Below are 24,487 nucleotides of genomic sequence, written 5' to 3'. Positions count from 1 at the left end.
GCATCCCATACGGATGCTGTTCCACTTCCTACCCAGCTCTCTGCTATGGCCTGGGAAAGCAGTAGAGGATGGCCCTATGCTTGGGCCCCTGCACCCCAATGGGGGACCTGGGAGAATCTCCAGGCTCCTGGCTTTGGATTAGTCTAGCCTAAGCCATTGTGGCCATCTGGGGAGTGAACCAGTGAATGGATGACCCTCTCTCTCTGCCTTTTAAATAAATAAATCTAAAATTAAAAACTTTTATTTATCTACTTAAGAGGTAGAGTTATAGAAAGAGAGAGAGACAGAAAGGTCTTCGATCCGCTGGTTCACTCCCCAAATGGCCACAACAGCCAGGGCTGGGCTGATCAGGAGCCAGGAACTTCTTCCAGGGGCCCAAGCACTTGGGCCATCCTTCACTGCTGTCTCAGACCATAGCAGAGAGCTGGATCAGAAGAGGAACATATGGGATGCAATACTGCAGGGACAGGCTTAGCCCGCTATGCCACAGCGCTGGCCTCTGCTCTGATTTTTAAGTGTTGTTTATCTCTACTTGGGGCTGAGTAGTTGATCGGAGGAATCCCCCCTCTAGTCCACCTTTAGAGGCCATCATCAGGAGGGGGTCACTATTTTGGAGTGACATTAAATGGAAACACGTCTTTAAGTGTTTGGAAATGTGCCTGGATGGGATCATCTGCTGGTGCGTGGCTTCCACTCAGTTCTGTGGTTTGGCGCTTCAGAGACTTGAACTTCTTGGGAAGAGTTTTATAGAATTCACCTCTTGCAGTAGTGTGCACAGGGTATCAGGCTGATACTCTTCTAAGAGTGGGACATTTATGTATTTATTTTCTGTTCTCGTTCTCTGGGATTAACTTGTGAAAGAAGAGGGGCTTACAGTACTCCTTTTGTGGTCTTGAAATCAGGTTTCTCCCCTTCCCCTCCTCTGTTGTGGTTTTGGAAGATGAGCCTGCTACTGAGTGAGAAGTGAGACATGGGCAGTGTGGTGGAAGCAGCTGGGAGGAGGTGCACTGGCTGTTGGTCCACTGCTCAGAAACCTGCAGCTACAGCATAATTTTGACCCCAGTGCAGGCCCTGTGCTGGGAACTTACATTGTCTGCACCTCTTGCAGTACTCCTGAGCGGTAAATAATATTTTTTAAAGATTAATTTATTATTTGTAAGGCAGAGTTACAGAGAGGCAAAGGCAGAGAGAGAGAGAGAGAGGTCTTTCATCCACTGGTTCAGTCCCCAGATGGCAGCAATGGCCGGAGCTACAGCGATCCAAAGCCAGGAGCCAGGCGCTTCCACCGGGTCTCCCATGTGGCTACAGAGGCCCATGGACTTGGGCTATCCTCCACTGCTTTCCCAGGCCACAGCAGAGAATTGGATCAGAAGTGGTGCAGCTGGGTCTCAAACCAGTGCCCATATGGAGTGCTGGCACTGCAGGAGGCGGCTTTACCTGCTTCGCCACAGCGCTGGCCCCAGTAAATAATATTTATCCATATTTTATCCAAAGGAGGTGTGAAGTTCAGCCAGCTTACAACATGAGTCAGGGTCACAGCCATAGCCCTTTAAATGACAGTCAAACTTGTCATCCAGATTCGCTGGACCCCAAAGCCAGTGCTCTATCCACTGTGCACAGGTGGACACTAAGAACTCTGAAATACTCTCAAATATTCAATTTTCTAATTCCAAACAAATCAGATATATCTGGTGTGTGAATAGGCAGCTATGCAAGGGAAATATCAAGTAGATCTTAGGAAAGCTCACCCTTGCATTGAAGCAGGGTTTAAATATTTGTCCCCTGACTCACTTGACCTTCCAAGTTTCCTTGCACTCTCTTAACTCAGTAGGAAGTTTTTTCAGGTCTTTTCTAAACCCCATAACAATAAGCAGACAGCCTGACGATGCTGCCTCTGTTATCTTCATTTTCCTGAGTTAGTTTTTCCCTCTAGAAGTTCTCTGACACACCTGGCTGGTGGGATGTATTTCCATTTTTATTTCCTTGTTACTTATGATTTTTTTTATGTGTGATAATATTCAGGAGCACCCAGGGGAAACCTCCACAGACTGTCTTGATTAGCACATGTCTCCTTGTCGATGGAGCCACTTCGGCTCGCCAAGAACTGAGACAAGCATTTGTATTTGGAAAACTGAGCTGTGCCACGTGAAACGTATTAAGTGCTGCCTCCCAAGAATCCCCATGAGCTCTCCCCATTTTTGTTTGTTTTTCTTGAAGATCAAAACCATGCGGTAGTGTTTGCAGTTAGGTCGAACAAGTACCCTTGCTTGCAAAACAAGATTTCACTTTGGCGGTCTCAACTCCGTTGTAGGAAAATTATATTGTAAGTAATCTTTAAAACAGTGTAGCACGTGCAGCCAGTGTTTGCTTTTGTATACGCTGGACTATTTCCTCGTTTTAAGTGTGATTTATGATTGATGAACATTTAACATGCAAAATAATCGTGCATTTACAGGAACTCTGGGGAGGACTAGGGGATGTACTGGAGCAGCAGAACGGCTTCCTATTAGCCGAAGGCTGGAGACAGCTGTGCAGTTCCAAAGCAGCCCAGGGGCTGACATTGTGGTGAAGCACGCTAAGCCAACACCTGGAATTCTGGCATCCCATAGCTGAACATGGGTACAAGTCCCAGCTGCTCTGCTTCTGATCCAGTTTCCTGCTAAAGCACCCAGGAAAGCAGTGGAAGATGACCCAGTTACAGGCCTGGCCACCCACGTGGGAGATCCAGATGGAGTTCCACGCTCCTGGCTTCAGCCTGGCCCTGTCCCAGCTGTTGTGGCCATTTGGGGAAGTGAACCAGCAGATTGAAGATTCTCTCTCTCTCTCTCCCTGTCACTCTGCCTTCCAAATAAACAAATAAATCTTTAAAAAAAAAAAAAAAAAAAAAAAAAAAAAAAAAAAAAGGCCGGTGCCGTGGCTCAACAGGCTAATCCTCCGCCTTGCGGCGCCGGCACACCGGGTTCTAGTCCCGGTCGGGGCACCGATCCTGTCCCGGTTGCCCCTCTTCCAGGCCAGCTCTCTGCTGTGGCCAGGGAGTGCAGTGGAGGATGGCCCAAGTGTTTGGGCTCTGCACCCCATGGGAGACCAGGATAAGCACCTGGCTCCTGCCATCAGAACAGCGCGGTGCGCCGGCCGCAGCGCGCTACCACGGCGGCCATTAGAGGGTGAACCAACGGCAAAGGAAGACCTTTCTCTCTGTCTCTCTCTCTCTCTCTCACTGTCCACTCTGCCTGTCAAAAATAAAATAAAAAATAAAAAAAAAAAAGGAAAAAGCCCAAAGCCCAGAGGACAAGTTAATTCTTAGTTGAGCAGATATTTAAATGATAAACCCGTCCTGAGACCCAGATGTTGTCCTGACAGAGTTCTGTAACCTTTTGAAAGCATGCTGGATCACTTCATTACCATTTGACTTCATGAAAGGACAAATGACAGATTTGCACCTGGCTGCACTGTGTGGACAATCCCAAGCCCTTGAAATGCTCAAAAACGTCAGAGAGCCCAAATTTAAGGTCTTGAATGTGGTGAGAGAGATTGAAAGTCTCATACCCATTTGTATGAACTTTAAAATGTTAGCAAGCATCTCAGAGGCTATACATTAGGTGCAGCATTTAAACCAAAAGAAATAGAACCATATGTTGAAATGTGCTGTTAGACTTGAGATTTGAGTATCAGAAACACATGTTTCCCCCCGTCTCCACCTCGGTTATGAATCACCGGAGTTTCAAATTCTCTGGTGCACTGTTCTTCCTCTACTTGCTTTCCATGGACAGCTCTGTAGGTAACAACCACAACATAGCAATGAATTCTCTTTTAAGCCAGTTTTTTCTTGTTGAGTGCTTGGATTTCCTGAAACCATGGAAAACTAGGCAAAGTTTCAGTGTCATGGAATAGGAAGGTAGATCCTCTACCCCTATTATAAATAGTAACCATCATCATCAATTTATATGAGCTCTCTTGGCAAGGAAGATTATAATGTAGTGGGAGATGTTGAGAAATTCTGTATGATAGGAAAACTCTGGACATTGTCACACAGCATACCAGTAAATTGAGTGTTGGCTGATTTTCTTTTAACATAAAGTGCCTTGAAGAAGGATTTCCATTGATCTACATCTGGAGGACATGTACAGGCGCCTGAGCTCTCCCTGGTCTGTTTCAGGAGCATCCGCAATGCCCAGTTTTCATAATGACAGCCTACTTACCAGCCTTTGAAGTGAGAGAGCCACCATACCTGGGCTGCGTGTGAGACAAGTTACAGGAAGAAAAGTAAAGGAACTTTCTCTTACCAGATGTGGCTGTTAAAATTGTATGACATTTTAATAAATTTTACATAAAATTAATACACTAAGAAATTAATAAAATTTGTTAAATTCATATATTTTAAAAAAGAGATTTTGTGGCTGGTGCTGCGGCTCATTAGGCTAATCCTCAGCCTGCAGCGCCGGCACCCCAGGTTCTAGTCCCTGTCAGGGTGCCAGATTCTATCCAGTTGCTCCTCTTCCAGTCCAGCTCTCTGCTGTGGCCCAGGTGTGCAGTGGAAGATGGCCCAAGTGCTTGGACCCTGCACCCGCATAGGAGACCAGGAGAAGCACCTGGCTCCTGCCTTGGGATCAGCGCAGTGCGCCGGCCACAGCGGCCATTGGGCTGAACCAATGGAAAAGGAAGACCTTTCTCTCTGTCTCTCTCTTACTATCCACTATGCCTGTAAAAAAAAAAAAAAAAAAAAAAAGAGATTTTGTAAATTTCTCCTATGGGTAGCAAATCAACCATGTGAATTGATTTGACCAATAATATAGTTAGATTAATTTGTAAAAGTAGAAAATAATGTTTGTAATTATTTTTTTTAACAGGAATAGTGGAAAGTGAGAGAGACAGAGATAAAGGTCTTCCTTTTGCTGTTGGTTCACCTCCAATGGCCACCATGGCCAGCGCGCTGTGGCCGGCGCACCGCGCTGATCTGAAGGCAGGAGCCAGGTGCTTCTCTGGTCTCCCATGGGGTGCAGGGCCCAAGCACTTGGGCTATCCTCCACTGCACTCCCTGGCCACAGTAGAGAGCTGGCCTGGAAGAGGAGCAACTGGGACTAGAACCCGGTGTGCCGGTGCCGCTAGGTGGAGGATTAGCCTATTGAGCCGCGGCGCCGGCCTGTAATTATTTTTGATAAAACTTGATGGAAAAATAAACTTGAGGATATCAGGCCTCCTAGAGAGATGGCCCTTTGTAATCTCCTGGAGGGGTTCTGACCTTTTGACAAAGCAGTGACCTGCTCTAGGACATAGATACTACGTCATTTGCAGAATCAGTGGTCTGTGGAGCTTTTTTGCACTGCTACATACAAGTGGTGTGTTCACAGAGGTGGTCCAGGAAGCTGAAGGGACTGTGTAATCTTCAGCTGGTAGGTTTTATTTAACTTAGTTTGTCTTCCATCTAGAAAGCATGTCCAAACACAAATGAGAGTGACCTTGTAATAGGAATAACCTTGAATCCGGTACATTTTATAGTTACACAGAAAGTTTTTAAAAGAGGTGGTTGAGGGCCGGCGCCGTGGCTCAAAAGGCTAATCCTCCTTTTGTGGTGCTGGCACACCGGGTTCTCGTCCCGGTCGGGGCACCGGATTCTGTCCCAGTTGCCCCTCTTCCAGGCCAGCTCTCTGCTGTGGCCCGGGAGTGCAGTGGAGGATGGCCCAAGTGCTTGGGCCCTGCACCTGCATGGGAGACCAGGAGAAGCACCTGGCTCCTGCCATCGGATCAGTGCGCAGCGCACCAGCCGCAGCGGCCATTGGAGGGTGAACCAACGGCAAAGGAAGACCTTTCTCTGTCTCTCTCTCTCTCTTCCTGTCCACTCTGCCTGTCAAAAATTAAAAAAAAAAAAAAGGTGGTTGGACCATTATAGTTAACTTGGAATATCTTAAGGGTATATTCTTAAGATTTACACATTCACGAAACTCTGGCTAATTCTCTGCCACCAATGAGTGATGCTGGAAGTGGGAAGAAGGGAGCTTTTCGGGGATCCAGCTGGGATGGAAAGGGAGGGAAAGTAACAGAGGCAGGAGAGCATGAGAGGCAAAGGGAATGTCTTCTCCAGCAGGAGTGTTGGTACTGTACTGTTTCCCGTAGCAGGTAGAAACTTCGTAAAAATGTTGGTCCTTTGCCCCCTGCCATTCTGTCCTGTAGTGTCATATTTATTGCATCTATGCATATTAGAAACTTTGCAGGATGATCTTATAATTTTTGCTTTAAAAACATTAACATGGGGATCAACTACCTAAATAGAAGACCAGAAACTATGAAATTACCAGAAGAAACATAGGGAGAAACAATTCAAGACACTCGATAGGCTGCAGTGTTTTCAGTAAGACCCCAGAAGTACAGGCAGCAAAGGCGAAACTAGACAGTGGGGTTTTATCAAACTCAGGAGCTTCGGTACGGCAAAGGAGATAATCAGCAGAGTGAAGAGCCATCCGACAATATGAGAAGATATGGGAAGTTCCTTAGCTGACAAAGGTTTAACATCCAGAATATGTCAGGGGCTCAAAAAGTCAACAGCAACCAAAAAAGGCAACCAATCCCGTTAGGAAATGGGCAAAGGATCTAAATAGAGAGTTCCCAGAAGAAAAAATACAAATGGCGTGTGTGTGTGTGTGTGTGTGTGTGTGAAAAATTGCTCCATATCTCTAGTTTCCATAATGAGAAATCCCCTCATGCCTGCTAGAATGGCTATGACCAAGCAGGCAGAGGGTACCAAATGCTGATTGTGGAGAAAGGGAGCTCTCACTCAGCACTGGTGGGAATGTAAATCAGTGCAGACACTGGAAAACAGTTTGGGGATTTCTTTAGAAACTAGAACCTGCTTGCCAGGTGATCCAGCCCTCCTACTACTGTATATCTATAGCCAACAGACATGAAATCATCATATGTCCATGAAGTCACTATATCATAGCACTGTTCACAGTAGCCAAGATATGGAATCAACCAAGGTGTGCATCAGGAGATGAATGGATAAAAAAAGATATAGTATGTATACATACAGGAATACTATTCAGCCATTAAAATATGAAATCCTGTCATTTGCAGCAAGATGGGTGGAACTGGGAGACATCATGTTAAGTGAAATAAGCCAGACACAAAACAACAAATCCTGTTTTCCTTCATATGTGGGAGCTGAAGGAAACTCCATCTGAACACAGAATGATGATTTCTAGAGGCAAGGAGGAGGTGGAGAAGGAGTTTGGGTACTGGGCACCACATCAGAGTGAGACTGAGGGATAGGTTCCTAGTGTTTCACAGCATCGAGTGAAGACTACAGTTCACAGTAAGCTAGTAGACAGTGTGTGAGCAAACAGAAGAAGGAAGCTCCATGCCTCCAACCACTAAGTTATGTAAAAAGGGGGAAAAGTTGATTACTCTTGGGGCCAGTGCTGTGGCGTAGCAGGTAAAGCCACTGCCTGCTAGTGCCGGCATCCCATATGGGTGCCAGTTCGAGTCCTGGCTGCTCCATTTCCATTCCAGCTCTCTGATATGTCCTGGGAAAGCAGTAGAAGATGGCCCAGATGCTTGTGCCCCTGAACTCATGTGGAAGAACCAGAAGAAGCTTCTGGTTTTGGATTGGCACAGCTCCAGCCATTGCGGCCAACTGGGGAGTGAACCAGTGATGGAAGACCTCTCCCTCCCTCCCTCCCTCTCCCCCCCCCCCGCCTCACCTTCTCTCTGTAATTCTTTCAAGTAAAATAAATAAATCTTTTTTTTTAAAGTTTATTACTCTTGTGATCTGTGTATATTATTTACATGTATGGAAAGATCATACTAGCCCATAAATGTGTACAACTATTAATAAAAATTGTAAAAATAGGAAGCATTAGCTCACTCGAACTTACCCCAATGATAAAGCTAGAAACGTGCCATGGGACTCCAAATCCCATTAAGTTGGCAGATACCAATGCCATCTTAGTAGTTAAAGTGATCAGTTTAAGTTCATAACTGATCATAAAGATAGGATTAAGTATCAAAAGGATCACATAAATAAGACCCGTGTCTGCTAATAATAATTGATAGAATTAAAAAGGTGAGAACAATCCAACATGGGAAGTGGGATACACAGCAGACTCAGAATGACAGATGCCCTAAATAGCACTCTGGCCTCAGAATCAGCCCTTAAGGCATTCGGATCTGGCTAAAAAGCCCATGAGAGTTTCTCAGGCATGGAAAGCCAACACACTGTGGCAAAAAAAAATGACCTAAATGAAAGATCTTTGTGAGTGAGATTCGAATGGAAAGAACAGGCCATCAGAGAAGGAGGTACCTTTCTCTGAAGGGAGGAGAGAACTTCCACTTTGATTATGGCCTTGTCTAAATAAGGCAGAGTTTGTGAATTCAAGAGGCTTCCATAGCCTTGGCAGCTCATGACAAGAGCCTCGGGTGATTACTGATGTCGTAAATAAGAGTATTAATTGTTAAAGCAACAACAGAAGTCACTATGCACTTACTCCCCATATAGGATCTCTGTCCTTAATGTGTTGTACTATGAGAATTAACGGTAAAACTAGTCTTCAAACAGTACTCTATACTTTGTGTGTCTGTGTGGGTGCAAACTGTTGAAATCTTTACTTAGTATATACTAAGTTGATCTTCTGTATATAAAGCTAATTAAAAATGAATCTTAATGAAGAATGGGATGGGAGAGGGAGTGGGAGATGGGATGGTTTGTGGGTGGGAGGGTGCTTATGGGGGGGGGGAACCGCTGTAATCTCAAAGTTGTACTTTTTGGAAATTTATGTTTATTAAATAAAAGCTTTCTAAAAAAATAGGAAGCATTAAATGCAAAGCAAGTCTTTTCTGTGCACCATGTCCTTGACCGTTTCTGGTGTTCCTCCTCACTTCCTGCAGCTTGTATCCTGGCCTTTGGCCTTAGCAGCTCCCGTCGTCCCATCTGGTGGTGCAGGTCGGCTGGCGATGAATGTGTAGTTCTCTTGTGTCTGAAGTGTCTTACTTCACCTTCATTCTTAAAGAATAGTTTCCCTGGGTTTAGCATTCTGGGATGATGGGTTTGTTTTCTCAGCATCAAAAAGATGTCATACCTCTATCTCTGGTTATTTTAGGGTTTTTTTTTTTGGTTTTTTTTTTTTTTTTTTTTGGTTGGGGGGAAGTTCATGGTCATTAAAATCATCCTTTCCCTGTACTTTGCAGTTTCTTCCTTCTGCTTTCAAAATTTTATCTGTGGTCTTCAGCAGTGAGACTGTGAAGTGTCTCGGCATGTGTGTGGCTGCATTGAATCTATTAAACATTTGCCAGATTTCTTTAACCTGTAAATTCATGTTTTCATTAAGCATTGTTAAAAATACATTTTCACAGTCCATTCATTCTCTCCTCTCCTTCTGGAATTCCAATGACCATATCTTAGACCTCTGATGTGGGCCCACAAGACAGTCTTTGTTCATTTTTTCAATCTTTTCTCTCTCATTCAGAGAGGATAATTTCCACTTAGATATCTTTAAATTCACTAATTATTTCCTGCATAATTTCTCCTTTCTCCTATTAAGCACATCCAGTGGGATTTTTTGCTCTTTTTCAGAATCTTTTTTCAGCTCTAGTTCTGTTTTGTTCTTTGAGTAGCTTCTACTTATCTGTTGAGATTTCTTTTCTTGTTAATTATAAGTATAGTGTTCTTTGTGTCACTGGGCCTACTTAAACAGCTACATTAAAGTCTGGTAATTCCAACTTGTGAGTGATTTTTTAGTTTACTTCATTCGTTGAGCATCTTCCCTCTGAAGAAAGGGTCACTTGTGTGTGTCTTCTGTCTCAGAGAGCCTGCATTGCATCTTGTTGTACAAAGGATCTTCAAAAAGTTCATGGAGTGCATGTACTATGTGGGTTGCAAAGATTTCTTTAGGTGCAAAAAATTTACCTTTTAATTCTATTTCCTGTGACCCTTTGGAAGCACCCCTGTATGTGCTCAGTGTGTGGAAATTTGCCAGAGTGAGAAGTTACCATGTTTAGACCAAAAATGAAAGCTCGGGCCAGTGGCAGGTGTCCCCTCAAGCCCTCCCCGCCTCTCTGGTCATCAGTTGAGTGCTTCGGGTATGTTGTTCTACCATTCAGCTTAGGGGTCAGCCAGAGACTTGGGAGGATTTAATACTCAGGGTCCGAGACTCTGATTGCTAGGACTCTCCTTTCCCAGATTCCCCTTCAACTTCTCATGGTGTGGATTGCCTATGCTTGGTCCTGTGATCAGGCCGCAAAACACAGCAAGTTTTCTACTACTAGTTGGGCTTCACTCACACTTACTGACTGGAATCTGCTCTTGGCTAAAAGCAGAAAATTAATCTGTGTCAGTCCATTGTTCAAGATTTCAACTCTTCTTGTTGGTTTTTTGTTTCATTTCTTTTTGGCCAATCTGCTGGCTCTTATCCCCTCCTCAGAGCCTTCACGTAGCTGTCTGCCTGTGGCTTGGGCAGGGTTTGTGGTTACCTGCAGGAGACTTGGTCTCAAGAGCTTATGCATCTATACCACAGGCAAGTGTGTCCAGTGGAGATAAGAATTTTGAACCCATGATGCCATTTCTTACCTCAAGGAGAGAGATGAGTCTTGAACATTTGTAGTAGGAATTGCCTGTTTGCTATTTTCAAAATTCTGCTAATTTAGATGTCTTTCAGTCCATTCTATAGTGCAGGTGTTTTTCTGTGTGTGTGTATTTTAATCACTTGAATGGGAATCACAATGCTTGGCTTCCAGTCCCAGTCTTGATGAAAATTTACCACCTAATTATTGTAACTACTAATCATTATACTATGAGTAGCTAATTATTATGATTAGATCATTGTTATTTATATTTAGGGGTCATGTGGCTCTTTTCTTTTTACATTCTGCAGTCTTGTATTTATTTAATATAAGTGCCTTGAAGTCCTAGTGTTAACTCACTCAGTTCATGGGACTCAGGTTTGGTTCTGTATGTTACGTGGTAGAAAGGATATCCCGCCCCTGGAAGATGTGGTATTTCTATTTTTCTTTTTAGATCTCAGGTTGCCTTATAAATAGTGCTCCATTACTGCTCTATGCAACAGTTTTTCTCAGGCACAAGTTGTTTCATTTAAAAACAATAACAAGATAATTTTATGTTTAACATCCCTCTGAAAATGATTTTTTTCTTTCTTTGTCTCTTAGGAAAAAGTGCTGTGAAGGGTACAAATTTGTTCTTGGACAGTGTGTCCCAGAAGGTATGTAGCATAGAAGATGCCTCTCCACATTCCTTGTGGTTCATCATTGTTAGACGTCTGTACAGTTCACGTGTGCATGGAATTCAGGTGTGAGCCTGTCTGTGTCTAATTATCTGTGCATCTTTGTGGTTCTGTTGGGGGAAGTTAATTGTTACCATTTAGTTACAGACAGTATGCTCTGTTAGAAGCATTGCATTATGTGTGTATATACGTTAAGTTCGTACATTTCAAGTTTTATGTTTAACAGATTCTAACATAGGTGACGATCCCTAATGAGTGCTTCATACACGATTAGAACACAGCCCCCTCCCTGTCCCCTCTCTGTCTTTCTCTTCCTGCTTTGACAGCTGTGTTGTTCAGCCCCTTTCCAGAACCATCAACAAATACTTGAGTGCTGAGCCCAGCACAGAAGGTCCAGAGAGATGCACCCAGCCCTCCTAATGTGTGCATTCAGTGGACAGGCTGTGCAGCACGTGGAATCAGATCTGAATTCCCACCCTGCCGCCATCTCCCACGAGCTGTGACCTGGGGCAGGTTACTTTCTAAACCTCAGTTTTTATAAGCCAGCATTAGTGCTTGGGCCAGGTGCTGGTTGTAGGGATTTTGCCCCATGTTGAGTACTGGTCCTCATTATGCATGGCCGTTACTGCTGTCACTGCTCATCACTGCACACATGCAGTAGAGACGTGCACTTCTACAAGGGGACGCATGGCATGAAGTAGGGCCAGGGCAGCCAGAGGTGGCCTCAGGAAGGAGCAGAGCCTTGTGCTGGCTTCTCAAGACCGCCAGGACTTCGACTAACAGGAAGAAGAGAGCTGCAGAGACTGCCACATGTGTAGACAGCATGGGATTACTTTGCCGTGGGAAGGAAGGCCAAATAGTTTCCTTCAGTGTTGCCCAACATGCCTGCTCTCTACAGAGGCTCTGGGGCCCAGCCCAGATAATCTGTTGCACTCTCTCATGGAACGTAATTTCTTGATGAGTCAGAGTCGAATCCTTCCTGTGTATGGCTTTCTTTAGTGAAAGGATGGAAGAGTTCATTAAATCATGGCTGTGACCTTTGAGAAAGTTGCTATGGGAAGGCTGATTAGGCAACTGCTCCACATGTGATGGTTGGCATGGCCTCGGGCCTCTCCGGGCTGCATTTCTCTCTGCCAGCCCATTCTGTTGGTTAGAGAATGGTGAGGGGGGAAAACCACAAAAGTCCAAAGAATTGCATTCTCTTAAGGCTAGCCTTTCTCAGGCACCAGCTGTGTCCTCGATATTGGCAGATAACAACGAACATGAAATTTAGGCCAATCAGTTTACCACCCTAACTCAAGACCTTGCCCAACCTAATTAAAAACATGCTATGTGCGTATCACGGACTTAGGGTTTCTTTAAATTTTAAGTAATTTGGCTTCCAACATCTGAGGCTAAAACCAGCCTTGTGAACCCTTCACGTGGGACTGCAGCATGGAGATTGATCTGACCCAGAACTCCGTGTTTCCAGGAAGAGTGGTCTCAGATGCTGAGAGTGGCTTTGCCATAACTGACTCTCTGCTGACTTGTTTTTCTTGTTTCCTCTGTGGGAATATGTCAGTGAGTCAGTGATCATTTATTGTATTAAAGAGATTTTTAATCATAAAGTTTTTATCACCCAAGAATGCAAAGTACAAATGTAGGATTTCAGAAGATTACTTATTAGGGTTCTGCAGAGAAAGACAGCCAGTAGAGGGTGTGTGTGTGTGTGTGTGTGTTTGTGTGTGTAGAGAGAGAGAGAGAGGGAGGGAGGGGAGGGGAGGGGAGGAGAGACAAGGGGAGGAGAGACGAGACAAGATGAGATGGAGATTGATTTTAAGGGATCTGTCTACACCAATACTACCCTGAACATGCCGAATCTCGTCTGATCTCGGAAGCTAAGCAGGGTCTGGCCTGGTTAATACTTGGATGGGAGATTTTAAGGGATTGGCTCATACGATTATGGATTGTGGAGATGTGAATCCAAAATCTTCAGGGCAGACTCGAGTTGCAGCTCTTCCCAGGGTCTGCCGTCTGTCTGCAGGCGGAAGTGGCTCTTCTTTGGGGGGAGAGGGGGTGGGGGGGGAGCAAAGTTGCTTACTAATGCCTTCAGCTGATTGGAAGAGGGCCACCCACATTATGGTAAGTTGTCTGTTCCACTCCAAGTCTACTGATTTGTTAATGGCATCTGAAAAATACCTTTGCAGAAACATCTAGAATAATGTTTGACCAAACATTTGGGGACTTTGGCCTAGTGCAATTGACGTGTAAAATTAACTATCACAAAGGTACCTCTTGTTAACTTGATATCCATGCACTCTCTCTAAACCACACTGAGTCTCCTTTCACCTAACATGGCACAACTGTCCTGCTATATGCACACAGCAAGCTTTTCCCCAAAAAGGAGGCAAAGCCCTTGAAAGATGCTTGCTCTTTTCTGAGAGGTGCTGTGACTTAAATACTGTGATGTAAAGTTAGCAATACATATATCCTGTGATACAAAGTTCATATCTCTTAAGATATATAAGTGGATAGGAGAGGAAAGAAAAAGATACCTGGGCACACACACACACACATTCATAAGAAAATAAGGAAGAAACAATCAATATAATTCCAGTCCTCGTTTCTGTAACTGGCTCACAGGCAGAGCTGATGTTCCTAATGACTTCCTCTTCCTACCCATGTCTTATGGCCTTTGTCCTCAGCTAGCACCTCGCCTGATTATGGTGAGGGTGAGGGACCCAAGGCTTGCAAAAGGGTCTAAGATGCTGGTCCTGCCTGAACTGGGGGGTTGTCGTTTTGTTGTTTCCCTGGGCTTCAGTCACAGGGTGGAATGTTCGTTTCCCATGGAGTAGCCAGACAGTTTGCCCCTGGTGGTGATAATCAATCACCCCTGGCTAGCATGCTGACTGTTGGCCTTGCCTGGTGATTCAGAGGCACGGGAGCCCACAGTGGCCAGAGAGCAGTCTTCACTTTCAGTTCAGTGGAATCAGTGTTGACTCTTCCGGTAGAAGCGTTGCTTCCACAAGAATGAAGAACTAGAGGCCAACAGAGCATAACATTGTGGGAACACAAAGCAGAAACATTGCTATGGCTCGGTAGGGGCAATAGCAAGTGGAAACACTCCTCTTTCCACTCCTGGTCTTGGGAATCCTGGTTATGAAAGAAACCATACTATCTGAAGGATCTTCAAGAGTTTCATTTTTTTAAAAAATGTGTTATGAAAAAAACTGCATGGGTTTCAAAATTTTTTGCTCCCAAACTTTAAGTCCATTTTTTTCCAACTTTGTAGATGCTGGTTTGGAACATCTGCAGCATCATAGTTAACCTTGACCTAGAACACATATTTGAGTACTGTGGCCTTGCCAAGTTGACACACAGAATTAGCCATTGCAAATGGCATCGACAAACTAGGGTTTCTAAGCAAATATGGTAACTAGTACCTGGAAGTTGCAGGTTTTTTTTTTTTAAAGCAAAGATGCCTCATCTTTGCTATAAGTGACATGTGGCCAAATCTGATTCCACCTGATGCTGCAAGTCATATTGGCACATGGCCATGCCCGTCCAATTCAGTACCACCTCTGGCCCGTTTCCAGAGGAACTTTACTGACCTGTGCAGTAAATGATATTTGATTGGCCAGGTGACAGGGTGATCTGATTTATTCTAGTTCAACAACTATGAATTGAGCATAAACTGAGGGGAGAGAGTTTGCTGGTCACTCTAGGGAACGGAGTCCATTCTCGGAAGCCAAAGCATCATGAGAACTAGCAGCAAAAGAGAGAAGACCAGATCAAGCTTTTCCTGTATGTCAGAAATTGTGCTTAATGCATCAGCCAATGTCATCTTCATAAGGACCACAGGGGCGGGGGCCGGCATCCTGGCACAGCGGGTTAAACCACCATATGCATCACCAGTATCCTATATCACAACACTGGTTGAAGTCTCAGCTGCTCTGCTTCCACTCCAGCTCCCTGCTAATGCATCTGAGAAGCCAGCAAAAGGTGGCCCAAGAGCTTGGGCCCCTCCCACCAATCTAGGAGATCAGGATGGAGTTCTGGGCTCCTGGCTTCCACCTGGCCCAGCCCCAACCATTGTGGCCATTTGGGGAGTGAACCAGCAGGTGGAAGATGCTCATTCTCTCCCCTCCCTCCCCCTCCTTCCTCTCTCCCTCTTTCCCTTCCTCTTTCCTTCCCCCCCCCCCCACCGTGTCACCTATGCCTTTCAAATAAATCTTTTTAAAAAGATACTGGGAGGTGGGTATTAATTCATGTTACCCTATCTTATAGGTGCAGAAATTGAGACTTAAACACCTGAAATTGCAGGGATGGTGGCTGGGATGAGGCAAAACTTGTGAGTGGAAGACAGAGTGCTGTGGCTACTTACAAGATCAACAGGCTAAACTCAGGAGACCAAGGAGGGCTTTTAGAAGGGGTGATACTTTGGCATTGAAATATGGCATCGGAAACCACGTATCCAAGGGTATAAAGTACTGAGAGTAAGGATAGAGGGGTTCGTTTGGTGTCCCAAGAGCTGAAAATAGAATAAACAAAATCGCAGGAGATGGCATTGCTTCAACGTCAGGAACTCATGAATGAGCCTTCAGGTTGGAAGAATTCCCAGTGTTAACAATCGCAGACCCCAAAGCCAATAGCTGGTTGCTTTCATGTGGGTTGGAGCAGAGTTCAGAGGTTCTCTGAGCATGCAGGCGCCCCAGGCAGCACTGTGCTTGGAGACACCTACCTTCGCGGAGCAGAGGGGTTTAAGGGGGAAGACTCTTGGGATGAGGATTCTGTTGATGGAGGTGGTTCTAAAGATCTGAGTTGGAAGGGCACCACGGGAATAAGACAGAGGGTAGCAAATTGACAAATGGTGAAGATTAAAGCCACAGGGCTCAAAGCTGACGGGCATCCCAAACAGAGGGTTGAAAATATTTGTTAGCCTCCATAAGCCCCACAAAGTGGGGGTGGTCACAGCAGCAGTAAGCCCATGGGACACACAGAGAGGGAGCTGTGGACAGGCGGCAGGGAGGTGGGAGGTAGCTTAGCAGCGTGGGAAAGGCGTGGCCTCAGCCGGCAGCAAGGGAACTGAGGAACAGCCTGGCTCAGACCAAACAGGGAGCAAGAAAGCTAAGAATGCGGGAGACGTAGGGGTGGAAGGGGTGTCAGAAAACACAAGGGTTAACTAAAATTGTGTGTAGCAAGTCCACCTCTCGGATCTTGTCCTCTCTTCCACACCAGAACATCCCCCTCCCACAACCAGGCAGAACACTAGAGAGGGAGATTCCCCAGGGAGGCTAAGCCAGAGACTCCCAGGAGGAGTGGAGGGCAGCAGTTTGGGGGTAGTAAGGGTAGACACAAGGCTAAATGCTTCTCTTCCATGTCTGGAAACCAACAGAGGAGTTAAAATGTAAGGAAAGGAACCATGTGATTTGGCTCTCAAGAGGCGAGAAGGTAAATATTTTAAAAGCTCAGGCAGAATGTTTGGACACAGTGGCTCAGGGGAGCAGCCATGGCAGGGAGGCTGGGAACGGCTCTTTCCCAGGAAAGACCCTGTTGGGCAGCACCATCTGCACGAGTGCTGTTCACGGGCTTTTTTGCCCTTCTCCATCTCACTGCATGTGCTGCAGGCTGAGGATGGTAGAACAGGGCAGCTCGTGGCCAGTCTCACTGAGCCTTCTCTTGAGCAAAAGGAGCAGAAGACGTTGGCTGGGGCTGCCGCTGTGGCGTAGAAGGTTAAGCCTCCACCTGCAGTGCCGGCATCCCATATGGGCACTGGAAGTCCCGGCTGCTCCACTTCCAATCCAGCTCCCTGTTAATGTACCTAGGAAAGCAGCGGAAGATGGTCCAAGTACTTGGGCCCCTGTACCCACATGGGAGGCCCGGAAGAACTCCTGGCTTTGGCCTGGCCCAACCCTGGTTGTTGGGGACATTTGGGGAATGAACCAGCAGATGGAAGATCCATCTCTTTCTCCCTCTCTCTCTCTCTGCATTTCAAATAAATCTTAAAAAAAAAAAAAAAGATATTGGTTGTCTAAAACTGATGCTTAGTTGATAAAAACATGTAACCTGAAGTGGTTTGTAAGGTTGGTGACACCAATAGCACCACAGACAAGAGGGCTGGAGCCACAGTGTTAGCAAGGGGCAGCTTCCAAGTCACCATGAGAGTGACTGATCACACGGACCTCACCTCCATCAGGGGCCGCCAGCCCACCCGTTCACCTGCCTACAGAGTAGAGCAAAGCCAGACTGGGCATCCAAGCAGCGTTATCCGCCAGTTCCCAGAGGCTCAGTACATCCCAGTTGATAAGAACCGGGAGGAGCAAATGCCCTTTTTCAGTGGCAGATCATCCACCTCAGTCTGCAGGTGCAGGGTTGCGAGTGACCTGTAGCCATTCAGGCTTCCCCAAACCCGTCTCAGCATGTGGAATCAACTCCTGAGTGAGCACATCTAAAATCACTCATGCGGGCAGACACTGTGGCATGGGAGGCCAAGCCTCCACCTGCAGTGTCAGCATCCCATATGGGTGCCAGTTGGAGCCCCTGCTGCTCCACTTCCAATCCAGCTCTCCACATTAGCACCTAGGAAAGGGGAGGATGGCCCAAGTCCTTGGGCCCCTGCACCCACGCGGGAGACCTGGAAGAAGCTCCTGGCTCCTGGCTTTGGCTCTGCTCAGCTTTGGCTGTTGCAGCCACTGGGGAGTGAACCAGCAGATGGAAGATCTCTCTGTGTCTCTCCCTCTCTTTCTCTGTATTTCAAATAAATCATTTTTAAAAATCACCCTTGCACAAAAGCGTCCGCTCTTCCAATAGCACTCTTTTCTGTTCCGAAACCTCCCTTGTGTGTGTCTGAGGCCGCCCGATTCCCAGCCCGTCCTCCTGCATTGTGACATCAGGGCTGGGCTTTCTCTGCGGTCCTGTGGAAGGAGTTCCCTGTCTCGGCAGCAGCCAGTGAAAAAGACCAGATCCCCAGGGACTGCTTCGGAGCTGGGCCTGCAGAACTGCCAGTGCTCGTTGGGTGGTGACCAAGCCTTCAGGACAATGCGGTGACCTAGGGGGAAGAGCACAGTGAGGTTTGCTTCTCCCCACGGCCACGCAACAGGTTCAGGTTCCTGCTGTGGTTTTGGAAGGCACCCCCACAGCCTACAGTGTTCATGCTCCTCTGCCCGTAGCCTTGAGTGGCATGCAGTCCAGAAAGTGTTCCAGACCAGGGCCAGGTGACCAGACCGCCTCCTGGGATTGATGTGAGCTCCCCCCCATCCCCTTTTCTTTTTCAGATTACGACGTTTGTTCTGAAGCTCCCTGCGAGCAGCAGTGCACGGATAACTTCGGCCGAGTGCTGTGTACCTGTTACCCGGGTTACCGATATGACCGGGAGAGACACCGCAGGCGGGAGAAGCCCTACTGCCTGGGTGCGTTGGGAATGCGTGTTCTCTCCCAGCTCCCACAGGCGTGTCTTGCTCGGGTGGCTCTGTCCTCGGTTGGACCTTCCCCTTCCGCAGGGCCAGCCTGGGGCAGCTGCTTTGGTCTTTGATTCTTGGCTTGTGGATGGAGCAGTGTTTGGTGCTGTTCTACAGCTTCCTCATTCCCCTGCAACACAGGTACTAAACTGTGTCCCAAGACGTCTTAGAGTCGGTACAGTTAGCGCCCAGCTGGTGGGCAGATATAAATGCAGGGAAGGAGGAACATCGTCACACGGAACCTAGAGAACTCTGGAAAGGAGGTAGTCAGAGGCACACTGATGCAAAAACAAGAAGAAGCCGTTTCGCAGGAGATGACTTGGAAAGGGAAGCATCTGTGTACATAGGTTGGAAGTGAGTCCGAGGGAACAGGGACTCACAGCCCCTCCTGCAGAGAGCGTGGGCCACTCTGCACAGAGCAGGGCCCAGGTCCCAGGTCCCAGCCACCTGGGCCACAGCTGAACAAACAACACCATCAGCGGCCCTCAGCTCATTCCCTTTATCCTCATTGGGTGAGTTTTCCTGGCCCTGCGCTCAGGTTCCCTTGTAAATTCGTGGCCAGTTGTCCTTGGGAACCATGTGTTTAAAAGTATGGTCAGCCCATGGCTAACCTGTCTCTGAAGTTGTGACACAGCAGACTAAGCCACCACGTGGCATGCTCACATCCCAACTCAAAGTGCCTGCTTTGAGTCCTGCCTACTCTGCAATTCTCATCCAGCTTCCCACTAATGCATCTGGGAGGCGGTACATGATGGCTCGAATACTTGGATTCCTGCCAGCCTTGTGGGAAACCCGGATGGAGCTCCTGGCTTCTTTCTTTGGTCTGGTCCAGCCTCAGCTATTGGGACATTTGGGGAGTGAACTAGTGAGTAGAAGATATCCCTCTCCTCCCCCTTGCTCCCCCACTCCCTCCCTCTCCCCTTCTCCCACTTATAAAGAACATAAAGTAAGAGTCCTGGCTTCCCCTGTGTACCCACGGAGTCACGGCACTGAGGATGAGTGTGGAGATAGTGAGCGGTATGCTCAGTGACAGAGGAGCCTCATAGACCCATGTGGAAACATCCTGACAACTCTGTTGCCTCTCTGGACAACACAGTTTCACCCAGAGATACAGGGCGGGGACATGGGGAAAGGCCATCAGCCAGAGGCATTGCAGAGGAGGGGCCAGCGATGACATTGGTGTCCAGATGGCATAGCACCTACTGCCAGGGCAACAGCCAATGGAGTGTGCTCATTTTGGGACACCAGGGCCCGCCAGGGTTGGGTCCTTGGCAGCTTGTCCAGGGAGTGGCTGGGAAGTTGAGCCTGTCTTCAAGTTGAGGACTGGGCTCTGTCTGCCCACCACATGTGTGCAGTCTGGGGCACTGTGTCCTGTTCCCCCACAGTCTTCAAGCCAATGATGAATGCTGGGCTTGGGTCCACCTCTCCTCCCGCAGTGGGAAATGTCTTTGTTTCCATCCAGAGCAGAGGGAGCAAGTATGTGATGTGCACAGTTAGCTCTGATCTGAATGCTGCTGCTTAGAGGGGTTCAGGGCTCATGTCCACAGCTCCTAGGGCCATATCTTCAGGTTGCTGGAGAAGCAGAGACTTCCTGGGGAGAACTCGCCCCTAAGCTATTAGAACTGATTTCTTTTATCAGAAATAGTTTTTCCCAGGTGTCCCCATGTCTCATAATCAGGAAGGAGCCATTCCTAAGTGACCTTTGAATCACTGACACGCTGTTTGGAACCTACAGTCATAAAAGGAGATTTAAAATCCCTTAGCAAGGGCCAGCATTGTGGCACAGCAGGTTAAGACACTGCCTGAGATGCCAGCATCCCATATGAGTGCCAGTTCAAGTCCTGGCTGCTTGGCTTCTGATCAGCTCCCTGCTAATGCACCTGGGAAAGCAGCAGCAGATGGCCCCAGCGCTTGGGCTCCCGTACCTATGTGGGAGACTGGGCTGGAGTTCCATGTTCCTGACTTATCTATGGCCCAGTCTTGGCTGTTGTGGCCATTTGGGGAGTGAATTAGTGTATGGAAGATCTTTCTCTCTTTCTCTGTGTGTGTGTCGCTTTCTCTGTCACTCTTTCAAATAAAAGTCTTTTTTAAAAAAAAGCCATTGCTACACTAGGGTACTTGCACCCTCCATGCCCAGAAGGAGAAAAAATTAAAGTTGGCTCCTCCAAGGGTGTTGCCTCTGGGTTATCTCAAGCAGAGCAGGTGAGACGCCAGGGCAGGCCTCGCTGTCATTGTTCTCTAGTGAGATCTCTGCAGGTCGGCAGCACCTGTGCCACTGGTCTGCCCGTCACCTGGCCACGCCGCCCCTGGAGCCACCTCCAGCCTCCCGTGTGTCCAGTGCTTACTTTATTCAAGGCTTCTCTGCTCCAGGTCTGGCAGTGTCCCTGGCAGACACAAACAGAAGGGCCGAGACCAGTGTCCTCTGTCGGGCTGGAAGTGAATTCTCTGCGACGGGGTATTCTCTGCGTTTGGTCCCAAACAGATATCGATGAGTGCGCCAGCAGCAACGAGACACTCTGCGCGCACATCTGTGTCAACACCGCGGGCAGCTACCGCTGCGAGTGCCAGGAGGGCTACGTCCGCGAGGATGACGGCAGGACGTGCACCAAGTACCCCAACGACACCGGTGAGTGGGCAGTGTCCCCGGGGATACAGGTGTCTCTGCTGGATAGAGATGGCCCCTCGGGGTTTTCCATGTCACACAGGTAGAATTATTTAGTTGTGTGTATTAGTAATATATAGACATGTATAATGCATAGTATACTCTCATAATTATATATATTTCTTGTATGATTTCCAAGTACTTAGGTATCATATAAAATATGTTCTATATGTGTATTATACGTACATTATATATATATACACTTAAATACTATGTATTCTATGTAACAGAAATAACACAGAAATGCACCTAGCATGCAATAACTCGGGGATCACTGGGCAGGCAGGGGAACTTGCATGGATGGATGTGGGGCCTGGGGAGGAGAAGATGAGTTCAGACTCTGAAAGTGGAATGGTGCACCTGATGCCATGAGGTGCCAGCCGGTGTGCACCAGAGGCAGTGTTGCACACTGCCATGGTATTGGAGAGATGAGCGGGACTTTGTTAAGTGCTTACCCGAACCCAAGGTGTGCAGAGAAGAGGCCAGAGGCACTGTGTTCCCTCAGAGAAAGCAGGCTGAAATATAAATTTGAAACATTCCCATGTAAGGTAACAATCCCCATGAGGGCTATCCCAGCTCCAGTGCATGCCCTGTGCCTGTCCATGAACTATTTATCTCACTCGTGACTGAATAAAAACAGAAATTGAGAGTGTTTAGAAATTTTTATACCAAATTGACAGAGGAATTTTGTTTAAATCCAACAATTGATGGCTGTGTATTGTTTTGTTTTGCTAGCAAGGCACTTCTGTGTTTTGTAGAAGGGTCAGCCCACAGCCGATGGGAGAGAGTGGCTGAACGCTGCCTCTTCCGGTCACCACCGATTCAGCTGAGCTGGTGCGTCACTCAGGCGTGTGACCCGGCTGCTGGTTTGCTAGTTTGAGTTGGAGGAGGAAAGAAAAATGAGAGAAAGGAGGAAAGGGGTGGGGGGGATAAAGAGGCCTCACAACTGATGCTGGAGTTGGAGGGAATGCTTTGATGTGCAAAACGCCCTGATTTGCTGGTGAGGCAGCTCTGGTGATGTCAACGTGGGATGTCGGCCCACTGGAGCAGTCCTCAGGGCCCTCCAGCCGAAATAAACTCGAAAGCAGGATGAACTCGACTGGCCATGGACGGTTGGCAGGACGAGTTCCCTTAGAAGGCCTGCGGCCAGGTCCCACGTGACCTGGGCTCCGTCACTAGTCATTTGGAGTAGGAGATGCTGGAACATTGTGGAGGTTGGGGGACATGCTGGCTGGGCCTGGCCGGGCCCCAGGTGGAGAGAGGCTGTGAAGGTAGCTCACAGGGACCCAGCAGTGCAGAGCCGCGAAGACGCCAGCCCCACCCTGACGCTCAGGAGAGGGTGATTGGTGGGTGCAGCTCCCTCCAGCTGAGGACAGCTAACAGCTGGGGTCCAGCTGCCTCCCCTGGGGAAATCTACAAAGCAACAGGCTAAGGAGTGACTGGTTGAGAGTCACGAGGAAGCTGCCATATGTTGGAAGCAAAGGCAGAATTGCAGTTGGAGCCAGCTCTGGGTAGGACGATGTGAGGTCATCTGAATGAATTTCGGGGCTTGGTGACACTTTGGAAAAGCCTGAAGCATCTGGAGGCTGTCTGTTCAGGTGTGTGCCTGGAGCAAAGTGTGAATGGTCTCCTTGGCGGGAAGATGGGCAGGCCATGCTTTCTTGCATTGAAAATTAAAATCTAGGCCAGCGCTGCAGCTCCATAGGCTAATCCTCCGCCTGTGGCGCTGGCACACCAGGTTCTAGTCCCGGTCGGGGCGCCAGATTCTGTTTCAGTTGCTCCTCTTCCAGGCCAGCTCTCTGCTGTGGCCCTGGAGAGCAGTGGAGGATGGCCCAAGTCCTTGGGCCCTGCACCTGCATGGGAGACCAGGAGAAGCACCTGGCTCCTGGCTTCGGATCAGTGCGGTGCACCGGCCGCAGCAGCCATTGGGGGATGAACCAATGGTAAAGGAAGACCTTCCTCTCTGTCTCTCTCTCTCACTGTCCACTCTGCCTGTCAAAAAAAAGAAAGAAAATTAAAATCTCTGCGTTGTGTCCCATGGTGGAGACGATGGGGCTGGGGCAGGGATGTGTCACTTAGCGTGTTAGATTATGAGCCTTACCAAAAGGAAGAATCTCTTGGAAAAATGGAGTGCAGCCTTTTAACCACAGATGTGTCGATGCATAGGTCTGCAAGCAAGCTGCTCTCTCCCTTTGGTGTTGGAGTTGGAATTCCGGCTGTTCTCTGGGCCTGGGGATGGCTCTGAGTTAGTGTGGTGATGTAGCTGCACGAGCTGTGCCTCCACCCTCAGCACTGTGGGCCCAGCAATGGCCGGGAGAGATGGCCTCACTGCATCTTTGACATTAGCAGTCCCTTATGCTCAGTCTGTACTGGGACCACACACACCTGTTTCCTTCCCCGACAGATGAACTGTCCCTTAGAAAGATGTCCACGTTTCAGACAAGGGTAAGTGAGGAAGAAAGCTATTGAGATGACCAGTGTGACTTTTCTGGCTGAAAATTCAATAAGCATTTTGTGCAGTGTGTTACAAGGGATGTATCTTTGAGACTTGATTTTGTGCCTTCTGTAGCATCCGTTATGGATAAAGACAGATTGACCTCAACCATCTGTTGCAGCCCTTCCCCGACGTTGTGTTCTGCAGAACTCTGGGGTCCCGTGAGGTGCTGAATGTTTCTTTCTCTGTCTGGGCCCGGTGCTCAGATGTTTGGAGAACTGCATCTAACTGCACCTGCTGCTTAAAGACTGGCCATGCAAGTACCTTGAAAGGTCTGAGAGCGAGACCAGGAGAAGCGCCTGGCTCCTGGCCTCAGATCAGCGCAGCGGCCATTGGAGGGTGAACCAACGGTAAAGGAAGACCTTTCTCTCTGTCTCTACCTCTCTCACTGTCCACTCTGCCTGTCAAAAAAAAAAAAGAAAAGAAAAGAAAAGAAAGGTCTGAGAGCATGCTGTTTAGAAACATAAACTTTGATTAAGCCCACATTTCCCAAAAGTATTTCTTAGAAAGCCTATAGACATCTCAGGCGATGGTTCCTGAAAAACATGGCTTGGAAAATACTGACTTAGCCTCAAAGATCTTCAGCTCAGGCGGCCAGAATTGATGAGCTGTCTGGTCGACCCTCAGGCAAGGATGTTAGTAAGCACATGACACAGCTCAGGTGCGGAGG

The 24,487-nt window shown here is 47.6% G+C and overlaps 1 protein-coding gene across 1 annotated transcript in view; it reads left to right on the top strand.

Moving 5' to 3' along the window:
* Nucleotides 1-24,487, top strand: part of CCBE1 (collagen and calcium binding EGF domains 1) — a 244,664-nt gene that overhangs the window by 195,041 nt on the left and 25,136 nt on the right. Inside the window, exons 3-5 of the mRNA XM_062201757.1 lie at nucleotides 11,152-11,204; nucleotides 18,479-18,613; nucleotides 21,144-21,287. Coding sequence (XP_062057741.1) covers nucleotides 11,152-11,204; nucleotides 18,479-18,613; nucleotides 21,144-21,287 — 332 coding nt within the window. The remainder of the gene's footprint in view (nucleotides 1-11,151; nucleotides 11,205-18,478; nucleotides 18,614-21,143; nucleotides 21,288-24,487) is intronic.

This window comes from Lepus europaeus, chromosome 9 (genome assembly GCF_033115175.1).
Source record: "Lepus europaeus isolate LE1 chromosome 9, mLepTim1.pri, whole genome shotgun sequence".
NCBI classification, from domain to species: domain Eukaryota; kingdom Metazoa; phylum Chordata; class Mammalia; order Lagomorpha; family Leporidae; genus Lepus; species Lepus europaeus.
The sequence above is the reverse complement of the archived record's forward strand: the minus strand, read 5'-3'. Positions and strand labels throughout refer to the sequence as shown.